This window comes from Patiria miniata, unplaced genomic scaffold (genome assembly GCF_015706575.1).
Source record: "Patiria miniata isolate m_02_andy unplaced genomic scaffold, ASM1570657v1 HiC_scaffold_4, whole genome shotgun sequence".
In the NCBI taxonomy this organism is placed as follows: domain Eukaryota; kingdom Metazoa; phylum Echinodermata; class Asteroidea; order Valvatida; family Asterinidae; genus Patiria; species Patiria miniata.
In genome coordinates, this window is record NW_024037071.1 from 1963056 (window position 1) to 1989731 (window position 26676).

The window sequence follows — 26676 nt, forward strand, 5'->3', positions numbered from 1 at the left end:
TCTACTGACACTCATTCAAATGGGCCATATTTTGTCGACCATAAACTTGAAAAGTTTACTCTCCATGGCCAACTCTTGGTGGCGCACTGCATTGTGAATCGCCCGAATTGATGAGCACCAATTGTTGTTTTAGCTTTATAGGTGTCACTTGACTTTTCCCTGTACAGCCAAACCAGGATCAGGTAAGTTTGTTTTTAACAGTTTCTTTCTGAGTATGCCAAGTTTGGGGACCTAGCACTCTACCCTGCCTCTGTGCCTGAATACACCAGTCACTTGTGATACACAGCAAAGGTGACTCTTATATGCAGTCAAATTTCTTGATCTACGTGTTGCTTTAAGTTTCACCCTAATCCCACAAGAGAGGATCAGGCAACTCACCGCTACAACACCTGGGGTGTGGATGTGCACCACGCACTTGGCGTCGGGCCGGCAGCTGTGGATGGCCGAATGCAACGTGAAGCCGGCCAGGTTGGGGCCAAAGGTCGTGGTGCCGGGGTCGACGGTCTGACCCAGCATGTCCACCTTGATGAGGGAGGAGGCCGTGACCTCGTGATACATCATGCCAAAGGGGTTGATCAGAAAGTGGTCTGTTTCCATGGATACGCGTAGCTGGTGAAAAGAGGAAAAACAGGGTGTGAAAAAAATATACAAACAATGTACAAAATCTAGTAGAACCTTTTGAAATTGAGACAAATCTACATGTGTTTGATGAAATAGAGGATAAACTTTTTACCGCAATGTTGACGGTGGAGCTTGGCCTAGTTTTTAGGGTACAGTGAAATCTCAATAAGTCAAACCTCAAGGGAACAGGTTCAAAATTGACTTACGCAGAGTTTTGAGTTAAGCAGGGTTGTATATATCATTGTTATACTACTGAGGGTAATGGATTCTTTGTTTGACTTAACTGTTGTTTTGAGTTATCAGAGTTTGACTTATCGAGATTTCACTGTATATTGTCTTACGACTGTCAGTCAGGTGATCGATGTGTGAGAACGAGAATCCATATTCTTTCAACAAAACTGCACATGAGACCAACATGAGCCAACAGTAACACGTTATAGGCTTTCATTCGATCGAGGGAAGAAAAAATATGTATTCCTTCGTTTCACAGCAATGAAAAAACAAAAAATTAAGCATCCTCATTTGCTGGGACTAACTTACAAGGCAAGAATATTGTATGGTGTGTGCCATTTCTAACAGGCATACATGTAATTTCTCTGAGTCGATAACAATCTTCACAAATCGTCTACTGGACTGCAGTGTGAATACTGAGTGATTGCTTTTTCAGCACTCTGCATCCATTGCAACTAGTACATTTCTCTTGTGAAGTGTACACTGCTCTGCACTTGTTTCTATTTTCCCTGGATATACTTTTTTCTTTTGTGATTCACGGAATGACTTCCATGCTGTTCTAGTCTGGATCCGTTTGGCCTCTGACCCCATCGCCATGTGTAACAATGCATCAACATATTCTCTACACCACTGAAGTCACGTACTTGTATTGTCACCCTAGGGATGGCCTGTTGTTTTGAAAGCATTTAATCTCTTTATGAAAACATAACACAATCTTTCTAAAACAGGATGTAACATTGGGTGTCATTTATATAGCCTTAAATATCAAAGATAAAGGCATATAGGATCACTTGCTTTTCATGCATTTTGTTCGTTTCCAAAAATAACACCACTCAAAATACAAAGACTGTTCAAAATAATAAACCTGTTGAAGTTTCAGTTCTGTAGATATAACACTTTTCAGAAAACAGTGAAAAACCTTGCACAACCTTTTAATCACGAAACACGATTTCGTCAATAGCACTCTTTATTCCAAAAATCAATCGCTTGACTGATCGTTGGAATTTCACCAACATTTCTAGATTTCTTCTAAATGACAGCAAGCCAGACGGAATAATTTCACAGGGTGTTTAGTACCAGTACGATCTTTAATCCAAGTAAGCTTTCTAGTAATAATTTGGTAGGTTACTTTTGGGATAAATGCAAAAGACCCTATATGCCTTTAAAAAAGACTCAGAGTTAATCATCTTTTATGACCCTGGATTCACAAAATACCAAGTCCATCCAGACAATACATGTACAACACAACGTACAACGATCTCATCCACCCCATCTCTCATAATGTGAAAGCGGGGCTCCACATCATGCTGGTTTGCCTGATCGATCGCCACATTCACTGGCTCTCAGACTATTATGCCGTACATTTTCCGTGTACATTTATGCGTAGCCTGGCACAGACATGAATAGCAATCAATCAAGCTCTTGCCCGGACGCTTTTCGACTGTGATTTCTTTCAATCTGTGACGAGGGAAGGAGGTCGGGATATGCACTTGTTTGTTGAGAAATACGATCCCGTGTAACTTAAGGAATAACTGTTGAACAGTTTGAATTTATGGTTTTTAAAATGACATTGCTTTGGATACACACATGTACATGTGTGCACGTGTACAAGTTCTTTGTTTCTACTTGAACAAAGACGTTGACAAACTGGGGAACCGCCAAATAGGACTGGATAGCTCAGTTGGTTGAGCACCGGAACAGCAATCTAGAGGTCGCAGGTTCAAACCCGTTCCAGTCAATTTCTTTTTTTGAACTTAAAAAAAATTGTTTCTCATTGAATATGTTTTTGGATAAAATTGTGTCTGTTGTTAAAATTAAAAATTCTTTCTCAACTTAAAAATAAAATTCTTTCTAATTGAATCAGTTTTTAGATAAAATTGCGTCTGTTTTTAAAATAAAACTTTTAATTTCACATTTTAATAGTCCTTATGGTAAATCAGTTCCTAGTATTGTTTGCCTTTCATCAACAATTTTTTGGTTTTTTTTTAACTTGGAAATTTTGGATTTATAGAAATTCTTACAAGCTCATTATGATTGCCAGCATTTAGCCTTACAGTGTCGCTACAATTAAATCCGTTTATTCCTTGCTCAGACACAATGACAGTAACAAGTTCAGCGTGCGCATTATCACGGGCCGGACAGCTACGAATAGCCTTGTGACTAAACACATATTAACGGTAATACACCGAACAACATTTGCTTTTGCTGTAATTTCAGGGAACCAGACTAGTTTGCTTGCACCTGTTCCCAGATGTGTCAACGAATGCAAACAAAATTTGGACTAACTACAATTGGTAAACTGGGGGTAGTATTTGAAAAAAGTCAGTTTTTTTTTCCAGCGATGGTCGGCCGACCATCGTTGGAAAGTGATACCAAAAATTCCACATTTCTTGAAAATTCCAGCACACCAGGTGCCATGATTTCACAGGATGCTTGAGACTATTATTCACTTACAGTCAAGTAAGGTTTTTGTGATAATTTAGTAGTTTCGTTTTTTTGATGTTTGCAAATGTTACTAAATTACCTTTAATATCGGGGGAAATGTGGAGATACATGATATGTGGATGTTTCATCAAGAATGTTGGCGATCCTCGTTTGAAATATGTGCATCATGTGTACTGAACATATCAATGTACTGGCACAACACTTATTGACATGGACATCTGGGAACACACTCCGAATATAAATGTGGTAGCCCCTGCTTGCACTATTCATGTACACGCTCATGACGTCTTGAGATGAATTTTTAGTTGCAGAGATGCAAGACATCTATTAAAGGCAGAGTAGATCATTGTAGCTATCCAAAAAAGTAACTGACCAATTTATTGTCGAAAAGCTTTCTTGGTTTTAAAGATGGTAATGGCACTAAACTCCCTGTGAAATTATTCTCTTCTGACATGCTGTCATTTTGATGAAAACAATAAAAGAAGGCCATTTCCAAAGATATGTCAAGTGGCACATTTTTGGAAATGTCTGTTAGTAGTTGGTTTGTAATTTGGCGAAGTGCGGGCAAGCAATGAAGCGACGCACGTGGTTGCTATTATTCGTCGGTTCGGTGCATGACATTGCGTAGCTGCAATCGGCTGAATGAGAACACATCCTGGATGCTGAATTCGGGCCCAATTCAAATCATGACTCGGCAAGTTTTGAATTGAAATCCAGATCCTAGAATATTCTTTTCTCGGAATACAGCATTCACTTCATCTAAAACTTCATCAGCGTAGTTGTTAAGCACCCTCCTTTAGATTTTGAGCACTTTTGTGGCGTCAAACGAAAAAAATACACAAATGACAAGTGATCTACTCTACCTTTAACCAATAACATTTTCCTACATTAGTCTGTTATCCTTTAACTACATTAACTTGTATTAGGGGAAAACCAACTGCCCTAAACTCAATATGAATTTGCAAGACACTGGAATTTCAAGCATAGCACATGTAGATGTACATGTACGTGTATAGACCTCTACAAAATAGGTATTATATTTACATTAATAAATGTATGTACATGTACATTAATAAATGTATACATGTCTATATTGAAGTTGCTCTCACATGCTTACACCCTGAAAAGTAGATTTTAAAAAAATTCTTTGAATTTAATTTTTTTTTTCTGAACGACTTACAGGTACATGTAGGTATGCAAAAGCAACCCATACATAAATTTGGAAAAAAAAAATTCCCAAAATAGAAAAAAGTAGCTTTCTTCATTGAACTAAAACACTGAAATTGAAAACTTGCTACATAAAAACCTGCCTTTTCATTTGGCTAATTTAGCATCTATGTAAATGTACATCAGAACACAGTGCCTAATGTGTCTTGAATAGCAACTGGTAAATTATGTGTTCACGTACGGTACAATGTATGCCTACATGTACACGAACATGAATGTTGATCCATTTTCAACAGATGTATGTGTGATTGTCATGAGCGTGTGTGTCTGTGAGTCTACTGGCTACTCTGTCTGCATCACTAGGGGTGTGACCCGCACACGACAGACAGACACGACGGATCTCGCGAGAGCGTCGGCCATGAAGCATGCTGGGAAATCCAATTTCTGCAGCCTGCACCTGCTGCATACAAATCGAGGGTTGAATGCATGCACCGATGCATGCGTGCAGTGCTCATAATGCCGGGGAAATAAACAACATATCCCTGAACATTGTACGTCCGTGCGGTATCATTGTGCGGGTACATGAGAACCGATAGTACAAAAAATGAACTAGGTTAGTGCATTTATGTAACCCTGAGGGTACTTGACAAAACATTGGCGTCCATTTCAGCTTATAATACATAACATATTTTCATGAGTTTTCTGAAATATTAACTGGATGAGACTGGATGAGACTGAACATGGTTTTTTAATTTGTATTCATTTTTTAAATCATGAAATTGCCAATGAATATAATAGGGAAAAAAATTCCTTGAACTTATTACGTGTACATGTACAATGTACATGTCTGGGTAGATTTGAATATTGTGTTCATTCAGTGTGTTAATTGAACTTTACCTAAATGTACAATGTTGCAATCAATTATTGATGAAAGCAACATTTTGTTACATTGTGGTAGATTTTTCTTAGTGCGCAAAGCAGCACTGCACAATATTCATGTTATGTGTGTAATTTGTGCGCACAGCTTGGATATTATTTAAATAGTATTTTTCAATTTATGCCCATCGTGTTCTTCAGTGGGCCGGGGCATTACTAAACCACATGAGAAATACATGATCAATGTCTGAATTCATGTTGTGTGCGTGCACATTAATACGCCCGGCCGAGTACTGTTCAAACAGATGCCCGGCGCAACCGACGGATAAACAAAGCAACACGTAGATGACGTCGGCGGTCTGAGGGAAGGCCCGGGCTCACCCTGACAACCTCCTTCCCAGGCACTCGCAGAAACACACGGAAAGGCAATTAACGGCTCATACAGCTGAGGGAACATTTCCGAAAAAAGAAACGATCACTGTCATCGGCAACTTGGCGTGGGTGGGGCCACATCGATACATGTGCGTGTCTTCAGTACTGCAAATATATTTATTTCCCAGGTGCAATGAAACGTTACACGCTTTCAAAACACGGTTGACTGCCGTCTATGATAATTTCTACCGTACGTGACACTGGGGGTAGACAGACACTTGTGTAACTCAACTCCTTTTCCGTGAGCAGTTTATGAGGCACGCAAATATACAAATGTTGTATTAATTAACATGTTGAATGCTAAATTAAATATTTGTTTAGATGGGACACCACTTGCTTTGTGGAGAACGAGGGTTAGATTCATACCCCTACCCCAAATCTGCAACCATTGGCATAATTTGCTGAAAATTTTCAACATAAAGTAAAAACAGAATTATTCTTTAATTTTTTTTTGTACTTGAATGGCTATTTAGTGGGGTAGAGAGGGGAAATATTTGGGGGAATTGTGCCTTTGATGATACAAGCATGGAAAGTGGCATACAGTCAGAGTACAAATGTAAGTAATGAGGCTATAGCCTATAGTACATGTAGTCAGAGTACAAATGTATGTAATGAGGCTATAGCCTATAGTACATGTATAGGGCCATCGCAGATTTGTCCTTTGAAAAAAATGTAGGTAGAATAACAATTTTCAATTTTTTTTAAAATGGCTGCCATTGCTTGTTATTCTACCTATATTTTTTCAAAGGACAAATCTACGATGGCCCTATGGCCAAATATCTTTTTCATGACATACTCTGACTGTGTGCCAAATGTCATGCTTGTATCATCAAAGGCACAATTCCATCACCTATCTTTTGTACTAATTCAAGTCTTTGTGTTATTTTTAAGTTTGTTTAAATATCTTGATTTTCCTAAAATAAAAGTGGAACAAAATTTATGCTTTGTCTGCTGAATCCCATACTTGCAAGAGGAAGCGATTTCTTTTTTTTACAATGTTTTCGTAGCTTTCTGTGACAGAATGCCCTATTTCCTAAAAGTGACAGGTAGTGTATTGTGTCACAGATGTATTGCAACACTAACTACTACCTGGTTTGCTAAATTAGCAACATATGGTAAGGACATCAATACCAACTGCTTTTTATAGTGTAGAATTAATGTTGAATGTATGAACAAGGGCAAAAAGAAGGCGCCACTGGAATGCACATGGGTTATTCTTTAAATTTTAAGGGTCCAAAGCGTGATAGTTTTCAGTAGCTGTTACCTCTGAACTTTGTAATTCGCTATTTTAGTATTATTACAAATGACTTCAAACTATTTTTTATTATTTATTGGGTAAGAAGTTTGCTTGATTTATTCACTCTTGGAAAAAGAATTAGAGAGAGCATGCAGAAAATAGTAACTCATACATGTCAGGTGTAACAGGGATAGGATAAAAATGGATCCAAATTTATAGAACGACCCATTAATATGCATGTATGCCTGATAATGTTCACATATGCTTGATGTACAAGGACTGTTGCTGACGAGTGCTCTAATTATTTACAATGAGAAATCCAGACAACGAGAGTGTTTTTATGATCATCAGAAGCACACTAACCGTACATATTGTCTACCTTTGCAAGGACAGATGGCCGCCGAAAATTTATGATCAAGATAATGAATTTCATTTCATGCTGGCTTAGTGTTAAAATAGGTTATTCAGCAATTATTTATTTTCCATAGCAAAATTATTATTTGGGCCAGATCTATTGTACCGGTACTCCTAAACTAAACAACTCTCTAAATTAAAAAAAATGTCTTTCATTAATTCAATGATAATTTCATGCTGTTAACACTCTCTTTTATTTCCATTATTTTTTTAACCAAGTACCGGTAGTATCTTAATATTACTGTGGCTTTTTTTGAAAATTTGTTTGAATGCTTTTTACATATTGATGAACATGTACATGTACATGTACACACGTATTTTCTATGGTTTGGCTAACAATATAAAGTAGACGACCAATTTTTTGTATAAGTTTTTCTCTTCTTCATTGCAAAAATGAGTCATTTCTGAAAATAGATCATCCGTTGTCTTTACCGAGCCGGAACACTGGTTAGCATCAATGGCTGCCAGTTATGGCCGGAGTGTGTAAGCCCCATAAACAATACCAATTTAGCAAACTGCCTCTATTCTGTGGAACTTCAATTCTTGTAAAATTTGGATTTTCGAGAGCCCTGGCAAGTCCCAATAATCAGCGAAACATATTTAGCATAAAGTATTCTGTATTTGGGTGACAAAGAATTCAATAATTTTTCTTAGGGGGGGGGGGGGAGACCTGTTTCCAAATTTTCAACAAAAAAAAAATTATGTAAAATATATTAACTTGGGCAATTCTACTTTGTAAGCGAGTTAGGGAAACACCAAATTCTCAAATTTTGGTTGCTTTTTTGTATCAATTTTTGAACACCCCAAGTGGCAAATGGAGTCAAGTACAACATAGAAGATATTTATGGCCAGCATATTAACAATCGATTCAATTAATCAAACGTGAGCCCCTCGGACGTCTGCCTCCAGAACGGAATGGTCAACAGGGGTGGTGCAATGCAGACACCTTTTTATCAGTTGTTGATTAGTTCCGGTTAATTTTTTTTTTTGGGGGGGGGGGGTTTGAAGAGCCACAGAGTCAGACATTAACTTTTCGACAAGGACGGACCCGCCGCAAACACAACGCCATACTGGTTTTCCCGCAGAGAGTGAAACAGGCCAGCAGCGCTGCACTCGTGCGCACGATGGCATCCCGCAGCACTGTGACCTCAAGTGGCCTGATTAATCGTCTGACCTTTGACCCGACGCGGTTAGCTTTTACGCGATAAGGGCCCTCCAGTCTGGGTGTTCACGATGGATCGTTCCCCGGCACTGCCACCAAAACACTCTGGGTCCATAGTGCAATTTATTTAATGGCCGATTACATGTTTACCGATCTCAGAAATGTCTGTGAATCAGGTTTTAAAATTAGTACATGTATATTATTTTTCTGCCAACACTTCGGGTCTTCCTATGTCTTTACATTGAAAAAATTGCTTGTTGTATGACTGCCGTGGACAAACAGTGCTGTGAAATGTAACTTCCCTGACCAGCACATATCCGCTCAGTTAGTGTGAAGTTATCTCTTCTCGTAATCCCCGACCACAGGTCCCGTATTTTGTATCTGGTCAATCTCATCATTGACACACGCTAAGTGGCCCACGAGCGGCCAAAGTGACGCTGTTGTTTTCTTTGCGGCTTTACAGAGTTTGCGCAACTGTCAAAGCAAGAGTGCCTCCTATTTTTTTTTTAATCAGTAAATAGTGCCAAAAATTGACAGGAGAATATGCATTATCTTGCATCACATTTAAGCTGAAAGCTGAATTTTGTAGTGCAGTGCTGTTTTTTTTGTCGTATTTGATATTTTAACAGCTGAATATAGGTACTTAAGTAATTTTTCTTTACTGAATCAAACTTTGAGATAATTTTTACAAGTAGCCAAAAAAGTAAGTTGATGAAAGTTGATGCATTGTCCAATAAAAAAAAGTATTCTCATTTTCAGAAAATTTTTCTTGAATAAGGATAAAATGTTACGACTCTTGCCAGGATCAGAACAGAGCTAGAGGGCGCTGTTGGCAGTGCACTCTATTATAAGTGTATTGTTTCAGTTGTCAGGTCTGAACATTCGCTTACTGTTTCCATCATTTTTAGTCTGCCAGAGGTATGTTCAAAGGTTACTTTTAGCATCATGTTTGCACCCATTATCATAGATTAAGGATGGATATTTGTTTGAACTTTATTGTTGAAGATGTTTAAGGATTGAAAAGATTGAAAGTTGTGTCAGTTTCAGATCTGTTGTTTCAAAGTTTGGCCCCATTCTACCACTACCCTTCCCAAACATACACTCTTGTGAACTGCCCGACTTTTCTATTGGAGTCCTCCAGAATGTTTCAGATGAAATGCAAGCACTGGTAAGGGAGCCAAGAGGGCTTGAAAGGATTAGCCATAATGGAGAAGCACTTGAGAGGCTTCCTGAGGAGTGCGGGAGATGTTTAAAAGCTTGTACGTGGTAATCCAGGCGATGTAAACAAGGCAGATTTGTTGGATTGGCAGGGGAGATGGAGCTTCCACCGTGGGACGGGGACAGGGGACGGGGAGGGGGTTGGATTGGGGAGGGGGGTTGTGGTGGATTGGGGAGGGGTTGTGGTGGATTGGCGAGGGGTTGTGGTGGAGTGGGTTGGTGTGGGGGTTGGGTAGGAGGGGGAAAGGTAGGGGGCAAAAATGACCAGAGACTTGACCGTCTCTTCCTGCATCTTACCGAGACATGGTTGTAGATGAGTTGTGTCCATCCGTGCAGATCAATCAGGCGATACAGGGCGGCTAGTTTGCACCTCAGAATCTTCTCCCCTTTGCTGTAGTTGACCGAGTCCACCCCGCGAATGTCAGCAACCGGTATTAAGCTCGCTCCTGTAGTGGACGTAGTAAAAAAAAAAAAAGAATTACATGCGAGAAAGCGTAGGATTGTTTTTTCTTGCAAGCCCTTAGCCTACACTGAGTATACAACGTTTATAAAATAATATGTCGGCAAAGGGAGAAAAAAGAAAAAATGAAAAAAATGAAAAAATGAAAGATTGAAAAAATGAAAATATGAAAAACTATAAAATTTAAATCTCCTTCATGCATATGTTTTCTTCATATTCTGTACCATGAAGCTTTATATCAAGTTCTGGGCACCTGTGGACCTCTTGCAACCACAAACACTTTTTCAAGTTCCACAGTGCAAAGTCGTTCATGTTGCCCAAGAGTGATGATCAGACTAACTGAGTGCACACTCTTCCAAAAGAGTTCTTTTATCCTTTGACGCAAAATTGCACAGTAATGATCAAAACCTGGGAGTCATATGAAATTGCCCACATAGGGACAAGCCTACTGAATGTGTCACCCCACTTTTACCCTTCATTTTAATTTTTTTTTTTTAATTTGAAATTTAAAAAAAGAATTTTTTTGGGGGGGGGGGGGGGGGAGACAGAGCTGTAATTGAGTCGATCACAATTGAGTCAATCACAAGTTAATCGCAAGTCAATTCACAAGATGAGCATTAACACAATGCCTTTGTCACAGTAAATTTCAATAGCTTGTGAGTTGACTACCGGTACGTAGTGGATGACTTGTGATTGACTTGTGATGACTTGTGATGACTTGTGACTGACTCGATTACAACTCGGGTGAGGGTAGGGGGAAGGGGTGGGGTGGGGGAGGGGGGAAGGGGTGGGGTGGGGGGAGATGGTTTTGGACTACATCTTACCCTGTGCGGCACCGCCACCACGTCCCCCGCCTACGGAGGTCTGGTTGAATCTTGACTGGGGGAGAACCAGGTCAGCTATCTGCTGTAGGGCAATAAGGCTTGCTGGGTGAGGCCCGCTCTGTAAAACAGGTACAAAAAGATCAAACAAAAAGGTCTTTAAAAATTGGTGTCGTTTTGAAAATTTGACAAAAATGATGAACGGAAGACCATGTTACTTTACATCAAGCCTACAGCACAACATCCCAGACAACAGACTCAATGGAAGACAAAGTTATATGTATCGGTTTATCAAAGTTAAGCAATGTCGTAGTTGGAAGAAATTCTTTGATGAATTCATCGCTGGCCAATACTGATAAAAAACCTGCTGAAATTAACAACATTATGCATTTGAAACACAGGAAAAAAGTGAAGAAAAAAACTTGTGCGAAATTGATTTCAAGAAGACCCACTAGACAAACAGAATGTTTGTGTGTCTGAGGAGTTGGGGGGGGGGGGGAGATATGATTTCTGCTTTATTATGTTTAGACGTCAGTTGTTGGTATAGCAACCACTGTACCGCAGATCTGATATCATATTTGTTCCACACTGCTAAAGTAGGGGGGAAAAAATCAACCCCACTACGTATACACACATCAAATCCATGAAGTGAGTCCCGTTGAGGGCGCTATTGATCAAACCATTTTCCCAACCCTGACTTGATGTACACCTGTCAAGCTTTGCCTGTCAAATATCATACAGTACAATGTACACGTATTCCCTGAAGACGACCACTGAATGATTGTTTCCTGGTGTTCAAGGGTGGTGATATTTAATAAGTGCGCACATGCTATCATCTCCAGGAAGAAGAACCTGCAGAATTCTGCTCACAATAACACAGCAAAGGCTGCACAATGGTCATATCTAACTATTTTCCATTGCATAAAACTGAGTGTGAGAGATTCATACAATGTATGCACAAGTAAACTGCATCTGTAGACTGAGGCAATGCTATGAAATATCCATTGTAATGTTAAAGTCCAGCAAAGAAATTGATTGCAGCAGGGTTGGAACCTGCCACCTCTGGACTGCCATTCCGGCGCTCTACCAACTGAACTATCCATGCCTACGTTGAATAAAGACATTGACAAAATGGGGAAGCCTAACAATGAACATACATGTACATGTATATGTAGGGCTGGATACATGCAGCTCAGTTGGTAGAGCACCGGAACGGCAATCTGGAGGTTGTAGGTTCAAACCCCGCTCCAGTCAATTTCTTTGTTCAACTTTAAAATAATTATGATGCACCTAGTCGGTCTCTTGAAAAAAAAAAAGTTTGTTGTAACTTCCTTTTCCTCAACAATCAAGATGGTAATGAGATTAGATTTTTTTTTAAATCTGTTTCGGAAGGTACATTTAATCTCCAAATAAGAGCTGCATTAGTTTCATCCTACAAGTTTCCACTTCCAAGAAACACCAATGAGCTCAGGCATAGCACCTTTTTTCATTGGATACTCATCCGTATCCAATGCGATCACCAACTGGCTCATCCAACGCAATGAATGGCCTTGTGAAATTCACTTTTATTTTTCAAAGCTGGGCACAGGGGGATAAAAAGGATTACTGTAGGATTATCCTGTAGGGATTATCGCATGATTCTACGGAGAATCATTTGATTAATGACGCAGTGAAGATAGTGACCAAGTTTGAAATACCACACGAACTGTGCTGAGCGAGTGTGGACATACCATACAAGCGCACTACTAATCTTATCACTTGGCAATCATTAGGTTTTTGTAGTCTGTGACTGAGACATGGGGTTTATCTGTAGGGCTCGTTCTTATCGCACAGCAACCATCTAGATTGGCTGGGATCCTAGTCAATGAAGCACCGATGAGGGCAGGCCTATACTATCAGTGGCAGGCGGCAGTCGTACTGTTGTGTTTTGTTTGCTTCTTCGCAAGCTTTCCTGTTCATTTCTTTATCAGAGCCACTATAGGCTACGTACTAATGTTTTTCTTTACATAACTTAACAGACGCTTGTCGTTCTCAATGGATTCTTTGCTGTTTTGGGGGAATAAATGGTAAGATTCCCTTGCTCAACAGAATGAGAGTACACGTGTTATGAACAACAACAAACTACTTTTTTCTGATTGATGATGTACCGGTTCATGTAACGCGCCCATCAATTGTCTCAACCCCCCCCCCCCTGTCTCCCCCACCCCCGGGCTGCCCCACTCAAGAAATGGGGATTGTCGCTTTTGAAGAGACAAAATCCCTACCTCTGGGACAAAATTCAAGTGACACTCTCCGACATACATGGGTGGGGCATTCTGATTGCCTTCTATCTACAGTCCTTCTGATTTGAGGCGTGCGATCACACCCCCACAACATCGCACACCTAAAAGCTTCCAGAGAAGTGTGAATAATTGCACGCCTGAATTTCCCTGGACCACAGATCACACACCTAGAAAACCACACACCTAGAAAAAATATACACCTAGAAAAATCCAGGTGTGCCTTTTTCCACACGCCTGTGATTTTCAAATCAGAAGGACTGTATCTAGTGCACCAATGGTAACAAAAATGCCTGCGAGTGACCAAAATCCCCACCCTGGGGCTTGAAAAACATGACCAAACCCCAACACAAGACCTTGGGCAGAAGGGGGCAGGGAGCAGAGGGGGACAATTGATGTGCAATAAACATACAGTTCATGTAGGTATCCATACAGTTATGTACATGTACGTATCATGCATTACCATCTACCGCAGTACAGTCTACCAATGTACAACCCGGGTAATTGGCTCTTCAAGTTTAAGATAAATGGCCCATAGTTCAAAGATTACCAAACAGGCCATAGTATATTGGTACACTATGGAATCCGCTAATGATCACAAAAGCCTGGGAAAAGACAACTATTCCAAAAAAAACAACACCAGCTGTATTCAAGGGTTAAAGGGTGTTTGTTCCTGTATTGTTTTTTTTGTTGCTTGTTTTTCAACGTGTCTGTGAATCAGCTGTTTCGTATGGAAGAGAATTCAGAGCCAAAGCAGGTGTTTTGGGAGCAATGATGGATACTTGCTGTGACTGTACATGTACAAAATGAACAGGTGTATGCGTAAATGTACATCCGCATCTAATAGCACAGTCATCTGATTCCAACTTTAATACAATTGCTGAGTTAGCAGCAGTAGTATGAAAATACCAGAATGCCCCCCCCCCTCTCTCTCTAACCACCACTGCCCAAAGGCTACAAAACACCTGTTGTACATGTATGAATATTAACCCTAACAGAACTCAACCCATCAAACCCCAACAGCATGTTTTGTTGGAATCTGTCAGGATGGGTACAGTACCCCTAAACTGACAGTCTTTTACATTGGGTTGGCACACCCTCCAGAAACAAAGTCAGAAATACGTGTGCACAGTTTCCCATATGGTGTTGGAATTTGCCAGGATGGGGTATGGTTCCCAGTAAATCATGCTAGGGAGTTAGGGGTTAAAGCCAGTTAGGTATCTCCATGAGGAAGTCCACGTCAAAGGTCATCCAGGATTAAATCCCTTACGTGATAATACGCGATGTTACGCAGGCACCCTTTCTGCTTGTAAATGAACACGCGAGCGTCATGCGCCCGGGTCCATGCGCGCTCATGGGCCTTTGATGAACGTTTGATTATCCCACATGACCCATATCTTTGTGGGCAAACTGCCCATGCACAGTTGAAATACGGAACTGGCTTATTAACCCATAAGTACCATACTACATTGTATTACTATTTACATTGTAAGTTTATTCTCTGGTAAGGCCATAACAACCATAATACAGTGCTTGGGCGGTAAACTTTGGGGGGCTCAGAGAGTAACAGTAAGGACAGTTTGGGACAGTACAGGGACCAATGTGTTAAGCAGCGCCAAAATAAAAGTCGGGCTTTCACTGTCTAAAAAGTGGCAAACACCAGAATAAAAACGCAGCAGATAAAAAAACGACTTTGTGACAACTGGCGAAAGGCCAATTTTGGATAATTGTAGTATCCAGTGAATACGAACATGTAATTTTCACTGCAAATTCAGCTCTTCTTCAGATTTAACAATAACATTATGTACGCTTAAAAGTTAGATGGTTTACATCTTGGGTCGTAACTCTTTTGTATAAACTTTGGAAGCAAAAAAACATTCAGTTTACCTGTTGAAGGCCACTGAAAATAATCAGTTGGTAGAAAAAATTGAATTGGCCAGTCTGGGGCAACCCATTTAATTCTGGGACTGAATGACAACAAGGTAGACTTCTTTCAGTCAAAATCGACGACCGCGTCCCCAGGGAAAGTGGTTTCACAAACGTACATGACAAAAGCTTGACTGGGACTGACAGATTAGCTTACATGTGCCTGAATAAGAGTGGTTACAAAATCGTCATGGTTGCCTGCTTGTGGTCAATTCAGTGTGGATTCTAGATTGGTTTCTGGTCCCGCAGTTGTCCTTCGGACTTCGAATGTAGGGACAGGTAGCGGACAACGAATCCTGAATACATTAGGTTTTCCTCCTAATGTGTGTAAATTATATGCAGGACTAGGAAGATATACCCATAATGCAAACAGGTCTGATTCCCGGCCCCCGAATACAAAATCACAACGATAACTTCCCCTGAAGCACGGAACCAACCTACTGCAAAATGGCAACAAGGCTACCACTAATGGGCAGTTTGCATGGTCATGACTTTTGATTTTCGCTGAATTTGAAAGTGTCTCTGGCAACTATCAATAAAGGGAGGGGCACTGCTTTTCAGTATTTGAAACCTTTGCAGTTGAAATGCTTGAAAATTGCCTTTGTGCAGACACTGTGGCGATTTGGCCTACTGGTTATGGCAAAAGTCAGTTTTTTTGATAGCCATAAGTTCAACTGTCACCCACGCGCGAAGCAGTAATTGTCATTTTCAAAATAAACAATCGTGCTACGCACACGCTGAGGTGATCCAATCAATGGCTTTACATAGCTACTCTTCCCAATATGTGGGGCAGGGACCAGTCTATCTGGATTCCCCCCAGACTTCAATGGTACAGCTCACCAGACCCAACGACCATATTGACCAGGGTAGAAAAGTTCCCTGACCCATCATCAATAAGGAGATAAGAAAGGGATTTTCCTCTTGACTACTTGATCTGAATGGGGATGCCCGTCAGTGGTTGACTTCCAGCAGCTTAAGTTGATCAATAACTGCAGGGTCTTCTTCACCTCTTGAACACTAATCCTACCGGTACAGTAGTTAGATAACACAACACATAAGGGTGCAGACCAGTAAATCGGTCTGAAATTGCCTGCGCCGGCCAAATCACGATTTGCATGCCCTCAAAAACTTCGGTATTTGAGCATGCTGTGGGCTAGTATGGTGGACTAGTTCAGTTTTGTGAATTGTGTGCACACATGGGCCTGTTGCTCACTAGTCTGTGGTTGACGTCTGTGGTTACAATTGTACACAATAATGTAACCTTTCTCTCCGAGCCAATTAACAGTGTAATTGGGCTGGGTTCAACAACCACTGATTTGGGCACTGATTTGTTGCAGAACAAGTCAAACATTACAGTTCAACATAAGCTGAGGACAAAAGTGGCAAGAGTCTATTTACAAAATGAGCTGCACCCAAAACTTCCACCTGTGTTCTCTGTAGCCTTGATCTTTGCCCCCGCCCCCTCATTCAACAGGGTACTTTTTTCCACCACAATTCCTCACAATCAATCCAACATTTTCTAGTCAACACACACCAGACAAGTCTGGCAGTGCAATGACAAATGCAGTCACAACATGACCCCGACATCGCCCTCTAGTGACAAGAGAAAGTCAAACAAGAAACCACAATTTATGTTTTTAACTCAAGGGAAGGAAACTGGTAGGCCATAATAATAATAATTGTTTTGTATTTTTTGTATTGTGCGTCATGAGTATCTTGCTTGGCGGATAACAGCGCATTATCAATGTTCCTTATTATTATAATAATACAGAAAGGACAGCGAATGTACAAATGTTTTGATTTTTTTCCCTCAAAACCATATACATGTAAGTGCAAGGTGATAATTTAAGAATCTGTGCTTTAGGCGCGGTTAAAGAATTTCTAATTTATTTGGAAACCTCGGTTTAGGTATGAATCTTCATTCTTCTTCATTTTAATTTTTTTTATTGATTTATAAAAAAAAACCAAAAAAAAAAAAAACACAGACAAAACAACTGCCCCCCCCCCCCCAACGCATTTAAGGACTCGGTGCGCAAACAAGAGAGGGCGCTACATTACCACCGTCAAGAGCCCTGTGGATGGGACACACCACGTGTGCGTAGTGGTTTGTGCGCGTATAGCACAAGGTACATGTACATTTTTAAGCAAGACTTCTTTTATTCTGAATGTGCACAAAGCCATAGCGTCTTCGCGTGAGCGTAAGGCGCCATCAGCAATGTGTTTGAATGTCGCTCCAAGTGGTCTCCCCCAACTCTCCCTTCCTTGCCGTTGAGGGGGTACTTGTGAACCAAGCCCAAAACTGTCATGTCTGGTTCATTTACATGTAGCAAAGTGTGCAATTATGGTACGTTGAAGTGCATATAAAAATAGAGCCCATAAAAAGTACATCACAGGATTGAACTATTAACAACATACGGTACCAGCAAAACTTTTATAGGAGTAGACGTAAATATACTGGTACTGTACACTAAATGTTCACTTTGAACAGAATTGGTTCACTTTGTCGGGGATTTTTGTTTTGTTTTTCGACAGCCAAAGATGATACAAACCTTACCCTACACGTACACTGTACATTAGGCGAAGTAAAAAAAACCCCAAGTTTCTCGTCCCCGCCCGCTTCCTTTTTGGAGGTCGCCTGGATTTTTTTAATTATTTTTTATTTTTGAAAAATGTAGTAGAAACACACCGAAAAAGTCTACAAATTCAATACCAATACAACTCTAAATGACACTGTAAATATATTCAGTTCTCTTGTCCAACTTGTCTTTCATCTTTAAAAGTGTCTTTGAAGAGTGGAACACCAACGGTTGCAGGAAATTTTGAAAAGGAAAAATTAAAAATAAAAAGCCCCGCTTCCTCCGTTTTTTCAAAAACCCCAGACGAGAAGCTATTTTTTTTTTTACTCGGCCTTATATGTGGACTTCATGTACAGTATGGATAATAATTTGAAAATTCCCAAAGGCAAGAACTGCACAAGCCGAACGATGCTGTACAAAGGTGAATCATACATGTACATGTATCATTTGTATGTGACGGCAAAGCTCATAAGGAGGTATTTACTCATGTATAACTTGCCACTCTCTCCAGCCATCTGGGCCTTCAAGTAATGACGCCTCATCAATCATTCGGTTTCATTTCCCGGAGGAACAACCCCGTTCTGCTTGGGAGTGTCTCATCCACCCTTTGAGGGGAGGGGCAAGCTGGCTGGGGGGCACCACTTTGCATACTACAAATACTATTTAAGTTTGTGAAGCCATAAACAAATCTGCCACTTTTATCTACATGGAGTACTAGATTGCCCTTAAAAGTGAAGTATAATGTATGAGTTTGAGGATTCAGGAGAGTTTGCAGCAAAAGACATCTCTTTATAGAATTAGGGGTAATTACCGGTATTCGTCTCAGTTTTCTACCACAAGTTTGCCCAAACCTAGAATATGTCCATTTTGGGTGCACTGGTCTTGATATCCAATTAGTTCCATTGGAACGCAAGTGCCACTGGTATTACAGTGTTAGATTTCAACAGATCTTAAATGCTTCCTTACAAAATACCTAGATCAGGTAACACAGCCAGATACATGTACATGCACATGCACATGCACGCACATGATGTACATGTACAAATTGTAATTTAAGGTACATGTATACGTACATGTACATCTTTGCAAGACGTTAGTAAGGCCAAAAAAAAAAAATAGTCGGTCTCTGGTCAGACCGAAGTTCCGGAATTGATGCGACGACGCGTTATTTTTAAAAAAAAATTTTGGTGGCTTTTTTTTTTTCAAGCTTGTATTGTACAGACAAGGTGGGTACTATTTTGCTTTTATGTGTCATCATTATACATTAGTGTCCTCCGTAATTTGCCTTGGTGCCCTTTGTCATTTGCCTTGGTGCAATTTCCCCATTCCTTGGTGCTCCTCTTGGTACAAAAATTTGAGGAGGCGCAGTACTAGAGGGCGCTGTTGTAGCTTCCGTGTAAATTCGAAAACAAAAAAAAGGTTGACGCGCATGATTAAAATCGACGCGCGTGCTGACCAGAGACCGAGTATTTTTTTTTTGGCCTAAGCTGCACAACATATTTGGTAAACTTAAAATTATTTTTTTCAAAAATAGGCCACTAAATATATATGAACATGTAAGTGGCGTGTTTCTATTGATATCTCATCAAGCACATGATGTATCTTGCATTTCTGCATCAGTCGTACATTCTGTCCACTTTATTATTCAAACCCACTCCATGATTATCAAAGAAAACCAAGTGACCCGTGACGGACATTGGCACAGTCGTCATGCCTCATCAGCATGTCATCTGCATGCTTGTACACCTAGGAGCGTACCAAAAGAATCCTGCCGAAGAGAGCTATATATCTGAAGAGCCAATCAAATCTGCCGTTGCAACCAGCCAAGCAAAGGAAAAAGGTGTTACTTCTGGAGTAGACAAGCATGGCGGCTTCGGACCCAAAGCAGCTGGCCCGTCGTACAGGCCTGCGCGTGCGGTCGGCCATTGATTGTTAATTATGCATGGTAAATTGGACGTTTGTGTTATTGCTAGGATCATAATGATTGACCGATCACGGTCAAAGGAAGGACAGCAGGTTTTGTTTCTTCTGAACAATATTTAGTTTCAACTCCCCCCCCCCCCCCTCAAAAAAAAATCAAGCTTGGTTGGAATTTATGTGGCCGGGGTGAATTTTTAAACACAGATTTAAAAATTCCAATTTGTCATTGGAGAATATACAATGTCCTAACTGAATGCCTTGCAATTGCAGAACAATGACAACGATTTCTGCACTCTATTTTGTTTTATTTTTAAAAAAATTTCGTCACATTTTTTTGGTCAAGAAAAGGACAAAATTTGACTCACAACATTTTTACCAACAAAAAAGGTTTTAAATATAAATAACTGATTGCTTTACTGATACCATCGCAAATCCTTGAATGATACATTATGCCCACTGACCTGTGTAATTCCTTTCCGACTAAGCTTCATCTAATAATTTATGACCCGCAACAAACGATCATAATTCAAGGATTAAGTTGTATAACTCCAGCAGGTTGAATGCACTACCTGTACCACAGGTAGACAATCTTCGTGGACATGTTTTAAAATTCACTCTTTAAAAATAGTCTCAAGTGAACTGATGCATAGCAATTGGTTCCCTCATTTGCATTTAGCTGCTTTTTACAATTTGCAATGACCTTCATGTTGATAAACGTGGCCCGTTGTACAAAAATGTACATACACACATGTACCGGCATAGTACCAGTACATACCGTACATGTTGTAAATGTACATGTACATGTATGTATGTATCCAATGGTATCCAAATAATATTGAATAAAAAATTGTGTACTCTGATCAGGCCAAGTAAAAAAAAAATAATAAAAAGGTTCTCATTGAAAATGAAATTGCCACGAAATAATCCACGTAGAGCAACGTAGGGCCTATGGAATATGCTTGCACAACTTTGCCTAAAGGCACCCCTAAAATACCAATTTCTTTTGTTCTATGTATACCTTGATACGGTAGGCAAAAACAGGTTTACAGAAAAACCTCTGGAATTCCAAAGGGATTTCCTTTAAAAATCCTGAAATCGCGAAAACTCCCGCCAAAAAGTCCTGAAATCAGGAAAAAAAATCCTGACAAAAATATCCTAAAATCAGGGGAAAATTCTGACAAAATTTCTTAAAATCAGGAAAAAATCCTGACAAAATATCCTAAAATCAGGATAAAATCCTGACAAAATATCTTAAAATCAGGAAAAAATCCTGACTAATCTCACCACTGTTTTACAAACCTGACAATTTTTTCCCCACACTTTTTGTCAACTGGTATGTGCATGGTGGAGGTGTGGGATAGCATTTCAATTTTCTGTACACGTACCTGTCAGCTTCCGCGCAGACGTACACAAATACAGACATTCGCAGTGAAATGGAACCCTCTCCCTGAAAAACTGGTCTATCTTTGGAATCGTAACATAATCCTTGAGTAATTGGCCGGTTATTATTTCCCATCGACCCAAGCTCCATGTCCCTGGGATATCACTTGACACATTTCGGTCAAGAATTCGGCTCTTTTTGGGGGGGGGGGGGGGGGGAGAGAGAGCTGTTGAGCGGTTCAGCGTGTAAAATGAACGCTGCGAGTCTGCTGTTTCTGCCCCAACCTAATTTGTCCAAGGAGTGTGATCTTGTCGCTGTTTCGATCAGCCTCGCTGACGGGAACGTTGGGGAATCTAACGCAATCTCACTCCGGCTCCCAGAGTGGGGGAGGAGTCGTAGGGTGTGAAATCTCAGACTGGGAAGAAGTTGAGGAGGATGAAAATTCCCACGCACCGTGTGAAATGTGTTCTAGCCAGATGGTCCATTCAATTGAATACGAGTACATGTATGTGTATTGTACCGGTAGATGGGGCCTTTATGGAGAGTATGCATTGATCATTGAGTACAGTTTTCAATGCCACCCCCCCTCCCAAAAAAAAACCCCCAAGAGTACAAAAGGGATACATAAACTGCACAAATAAATAAAATTCAGCATTTATGTCATTACTAAATGTATGTCTGGTCGCATCAGTGTTGTGGTACTCTTACTAGAGTACATTTTTTTGTACTCGTACTCGTACTCGTACAAATTTAATCATGCTCGCATGAAAAAAAAAATTCCCTGTACTCGTACTCGTGACCAAGTACATGTACATTGTACGACACTCATACTCATGAAAATGTACTTGACTACATGTACATGTACATGTACAATACTGGGACGCATTCCTTTGAGATCAATAAACCTTCAGTATGAGCATTACAATACATGTGCCAATTTTGGAATGGCAAATTGAAATTTATAAATAAAATACTGTCTCCACAAGGTGACAACACTTCAACAACTGTTTGCTACCGGTAGTGCTGAATTCTCAACACAACATTAAATTTGTTTACTGCACAATAAATGTCAAGGCTTCTGAAGCCTAATTAAAGGACCGTGACTGTAAATTTACATGTAATACTACATGTACATGTATCAGATATCTTCGTGTCCACAAACTGCCCTGGAGTAAATTCATAACAAATTTACATCTCTATAACATGTACAAGTCTAGCTTGCATTCATGCACGTGGACCGCGTACAAATGTACATTTATACGTGTACGTGCTATATTCAGGCAGTAGTCGGGCACATCCTGTAATAATATTCCGAACGCCACTCTCATTAATATTCACACCATGGCCATCAGTCATTAGGGCAATCATGGCTAGGCCTGTGTGGTGACAGCACAGGGATATGTACATGCAGGCGACCAGTATGAGAAGGAGCCCATCTCATGATGAAACATAACATACACATGCCGTACATGTACCGGTACACACACCCTACGCAGATGATGCTTAAAGCAACTACTGCACCAATCCAATAATAAAGACCCCTCATTATCATGCAACTGGCTGTGGGGCTCTCTGGATACTCCCTCCCCCCCCCCCCCTCCTCCCTTCCTCATATTTCCCAGACTGATCACAACAACCAAGCGCAGGTACATCTACAAGACATCCAATTGGGGACTACAAGGAAAAAATGGGAACCTGCAGGACATAGTGTATGTACACACAGACCCGGCCCGGCCAGACAGAGCTGGAGCAATTATGCATGCGGTGACCAGGTCATGAGGCAAGAGACAGGGACCCGAGCGAGGGAGTAGAGAAACATTCCCTCAAATGTCACTAGGGTCTTCAGATCACTGGCCCAGGGTTGCAAGATTCCTGCAGTCGTCCACACTGCCGCTAAACTGCAACACTTAGTTGCAGCCAGTGTCTGTATTTTTTTAATATCCAAGGCGCATGAGGAACGAGTGCTGTTTAATGCTGCATCTATGAAATAACCCGCCAGCATGATGCTGTGACAGTATGCTGCGTCAGCGTGTGTGTGTGTGTGTGTGAGTGAGTGAATGTGTAGCGCATAATGCTCGGCATGGCTCGACTAGCTGGGTGTGGCCTAGGTACCTCAGGCTGTGCGACAGCATATATTGTGGCATGCTGACAAGTCCTGGCCAAGATGTGAACGCACTTTGGGGAATTTTTCTTTTTTCTTTCCATATAAACACTGGGGGCTAAATAGAATTAATCAAATGTACATGTAGTGCATTGGAGCACTAATGAAATATGGAACGGGTCCTTGGAGAAAGCAATTAATAGTAATATAAATCAATTTTTAGTTTCGAGCAACGAGCAAAGCGTGGTTTTGTAAGATGCATGAGTTTAAAGTGTCAACGTACCATTTTCTTGGGAATCAATCCTAAATTTGAAGGGAAAAAAACCCCAAAACCACATCTTTCGTTTTCTGCCCTTATTCTTACAGCCAGCTTTATTGCATCTGTTTCACTCATAATAAACACATTTCACAGACAGAGACCATAATCATGTACCGTATCTACATGTACATGGACATGGACATGGACATGTACATGTAGTTTTCTTTATGAGCTTGCATGAACATGTGTCCAAATTGGGGTGCCCTGCATTTTAAATCATCTCCCTTATTGCCCCTAACTGTCACAATTATTGTCAATTTTCAATGGTTGGCCTGACTCCAGGGTCAGTGAAATCAACGGTCTGTTCACTATATTAATGACCGGTGATATGCGATACCAAATTAGTATCAATTTTTTTATTTTCAAATGTAGCATTCAGCTTTTAAGGGTTCTTAAAAAAAGGACAATTCTGCCTACATGTCTTAACAGGTGAATGCATACTTTGTCTGAGATGCGCAGAAGGAGAATTAATTAGGCCAAGAAAATATAAAGCTGTGTTTCCTATTACACTGGAAAAAAAAATTGGTTGGGTAGGTAAAGTTTTATTATTTTTTTTTTTCGCTCTGAATTTTATAGCCAGCGAAAAATAGGATGAGATGATGGTCGATTCATTTTTTTTTTAATATTTGTTTTTGCATGCATTCGTAACAACTGTTCATTATTTAAAAATTCAGGATGATTTCAGCATAAACTAGGGAGGAGCGGCACCATACGTTTTTATTTTTAAATTTGTTTTGCAAAAAACACAAATTTAGGTTCTGCATGATTTTCTAGGTTGATTGGGGAAATAGGAAACACGGGTATTTTCCTTCTTGGCCATAATGGATGCATGCATGCATGCATTCTGCACAGAAGTGTGACATCTCAATTCTAATGCTCCAGAAAAAAAACCCTACTCTCGCCTCTTTGACCTTCCAAGGAACCTTCCAAGACATTCTGGTCTCTCTCTTTCGCTTCAGCGATTTATCAGCTAGCCACAGGGTCATCTTCTATACTGGCATGCAAGAGTGGTCAGTTGCTGGCCATTTGTTACCAGTCACTCAATGGGGTTGATTTAAGATTGGTTAGGCCAAGACAAAATTGAGATGGGAAAGGCCAAGACAAGTGTCTGCATGGTCTGTAAAGACTAGTCTAATTGGGAGGACACAGAGGTACCGGGAATGGGACTACTAGAAATTTGAGGTCTGGATACAGATGGTGAATGTGCTTAAATGGCAATTGAAGAGCTTTACCATTTAGCATCATACCAATATTACTTCCGTTCTCATACATATAAAGAAGAAGAATTTATCATTGTGTTTAATAAAGATGAGGACAAAAATAATGTGACATTTTTTGGGTCAAATTTTGTCCCTCTTTGTGAAAACATCGACGAGTTGACTGCATTTGGGTGTAAATTGGCAATTCCAATCAAAATTTACGTGATGACACCAGCACTGTTAACACACACAGTGCAAGAGCATAGTAACGGTATACACCTTTAAAAAACACAACTATACAGTACATGTACATTCAGCTAAATGATTTTGAAATTCGACGACAGGCATCTTCTGCAGTGGCACCAGGCTTGCGTGAGTCGTACTCCGGTAGTACACACGCACTCAGGGCTTCTTTAGGGTCACCAAAATGCGTGCACGCCTTCTTTAAGAACGCGTGTGGCAAGCGCGCGGGCGTGGCACCACCACAAAAACAGATTCTAATGTTGTTCGGCGAAATACACTATATGAACAGATACTAATTCAAATATGACCACATACATTATTTACACAGTAGTTGGAAACCAGACTAGAAATTCTGGTTTGTAGTAATACATACAGTATGTACAATACTGGACAAGCAAGCTTGCAGGCAGGTTGCAGACGATGATGGAAAGGAATGCGGGAGAGACTTGGACAAGTCTACAAAAACAAGTCATCCAGGGGATCTGATGATGAAAACATGCGCTGCTGCCTTATCGACAAATTGTAAAACATATACGCCATAAAAACCAAACATACTTCATGAACATTTGTATGCAACTCCAATGTCACATTTGGTATGTAACGGTACTTCGAAAGTGGTGAAAAAAATCCAAGTTGAAAGTGCAAAAGAATCAATCAATGATGGTGCTACCACAAGTTGACCATGTCAAAATGCTTTATTGAAGCCCTAAAAATAATAATTAAACAAAAATGTCCTCATGCAAAAATTGCATGCCAAAATAAAACAAAAGAAATAAAAACATAAATAAAAATACAAAACCAACCTGGAACATGTCCTAATTAAATATGTTGGCAAATTGAAAGAAAAGAGAAAAACAAAATTTAAATTTACCGGTAGATGGAGGTTTTGGGATTTTGGAGGTCGCGAATGTTAAATTTTCTCAAAGTTATTAAAAGCTTCTGAAAGAAATCGGGGTGCCAAGAACTGGCCATCGCAACAACCTGCCTGCCTGCTTGAGGAAAAAAAATGCAAAATAAAAGGTAGTTTTAACTTATTTTACAGCAAAATTTTTATTTTACGGCAAACATAATTATATCACAGCATGGTTTGGTCAACATTGAGGAGTGGCATTTAAAGAAAAATTTACTATTTATTCCCGAAATCTGTCACTTTTTTATAAAAAAATAAGATTGGATTTCAGAATTATGTTCACCTTAGAAAATGTTTTTCTGCATGTGGGCCTTTAACGTAGTCCGAGTTTTCTCTGTTGTTCAAAGAAGCCCACACGCTATCTCCGCAACAACGTCTGATATATGTGTGCTATGCACATTTATGCAGCCAGCCAATCGGAGTCGACTTTAGAAATTGTGACGTCACGGTCAGTTTGTGCAGAAATGCGAACGAAGTTGTTGATTGGTCAATTGGCTGCCATGATTTTGTAATACAACAGGTTACCGAAGAGGCGATAGAAGGTACCCGCTGAATGGTCAGAATCTGAAGGTCAAGACGTGGTGTTGTTCTGCATAATTAATCGCTGAATTATCATTCACGTAGGCGCTTGTGTGGCAGTGGATATTTCATAGACTACCTAGGCTACAATGTGGAATATCAGAAAACAGTGTTTGTAGAAAGGAGATGATTTGTACATTTTTTTCTCTCATTATTTTG

The 26676-nt window shown here is 40.2% G+C and overlaps 1 protein-coding gene across 6 annotated transcripts in view; it reads right to left on the bottom strand.

Moving 5' to 3' along the window:
* LOC119740035 (alpha-adducin-like) overlaps positions 1-26676 on the bottom strand; it is a 67742-nt gene that overhangs the window by 14518 nt on the left and 26548 nt on the right. For 5 of the 6 annotated variants that reach the window (XM_038215229.1, XM_038215230.1, XM_038215228.1 and 2 more), the window contains exons 3-6: positions 25832-25843; positions 11088-11205; positions 10101-10249; positions 379-609 (exon numbers count right to left, since the gene is read on the bottom strand). In XM_038215229.1, coding sequence (XP_038071157.1) covers positions 379-609; positions 10101-10249; positions 11088-11205; positions 25832-25843 — 510 coding nt within the window. The remainder of the gene's footprint in view (positions 1-378; positions 610-10100; positions 10250-11087; positions 11206-25831; positions 25844-26676) is intronic. The other variant, XM_038215231.1, reaches the window with a different exon arrangement.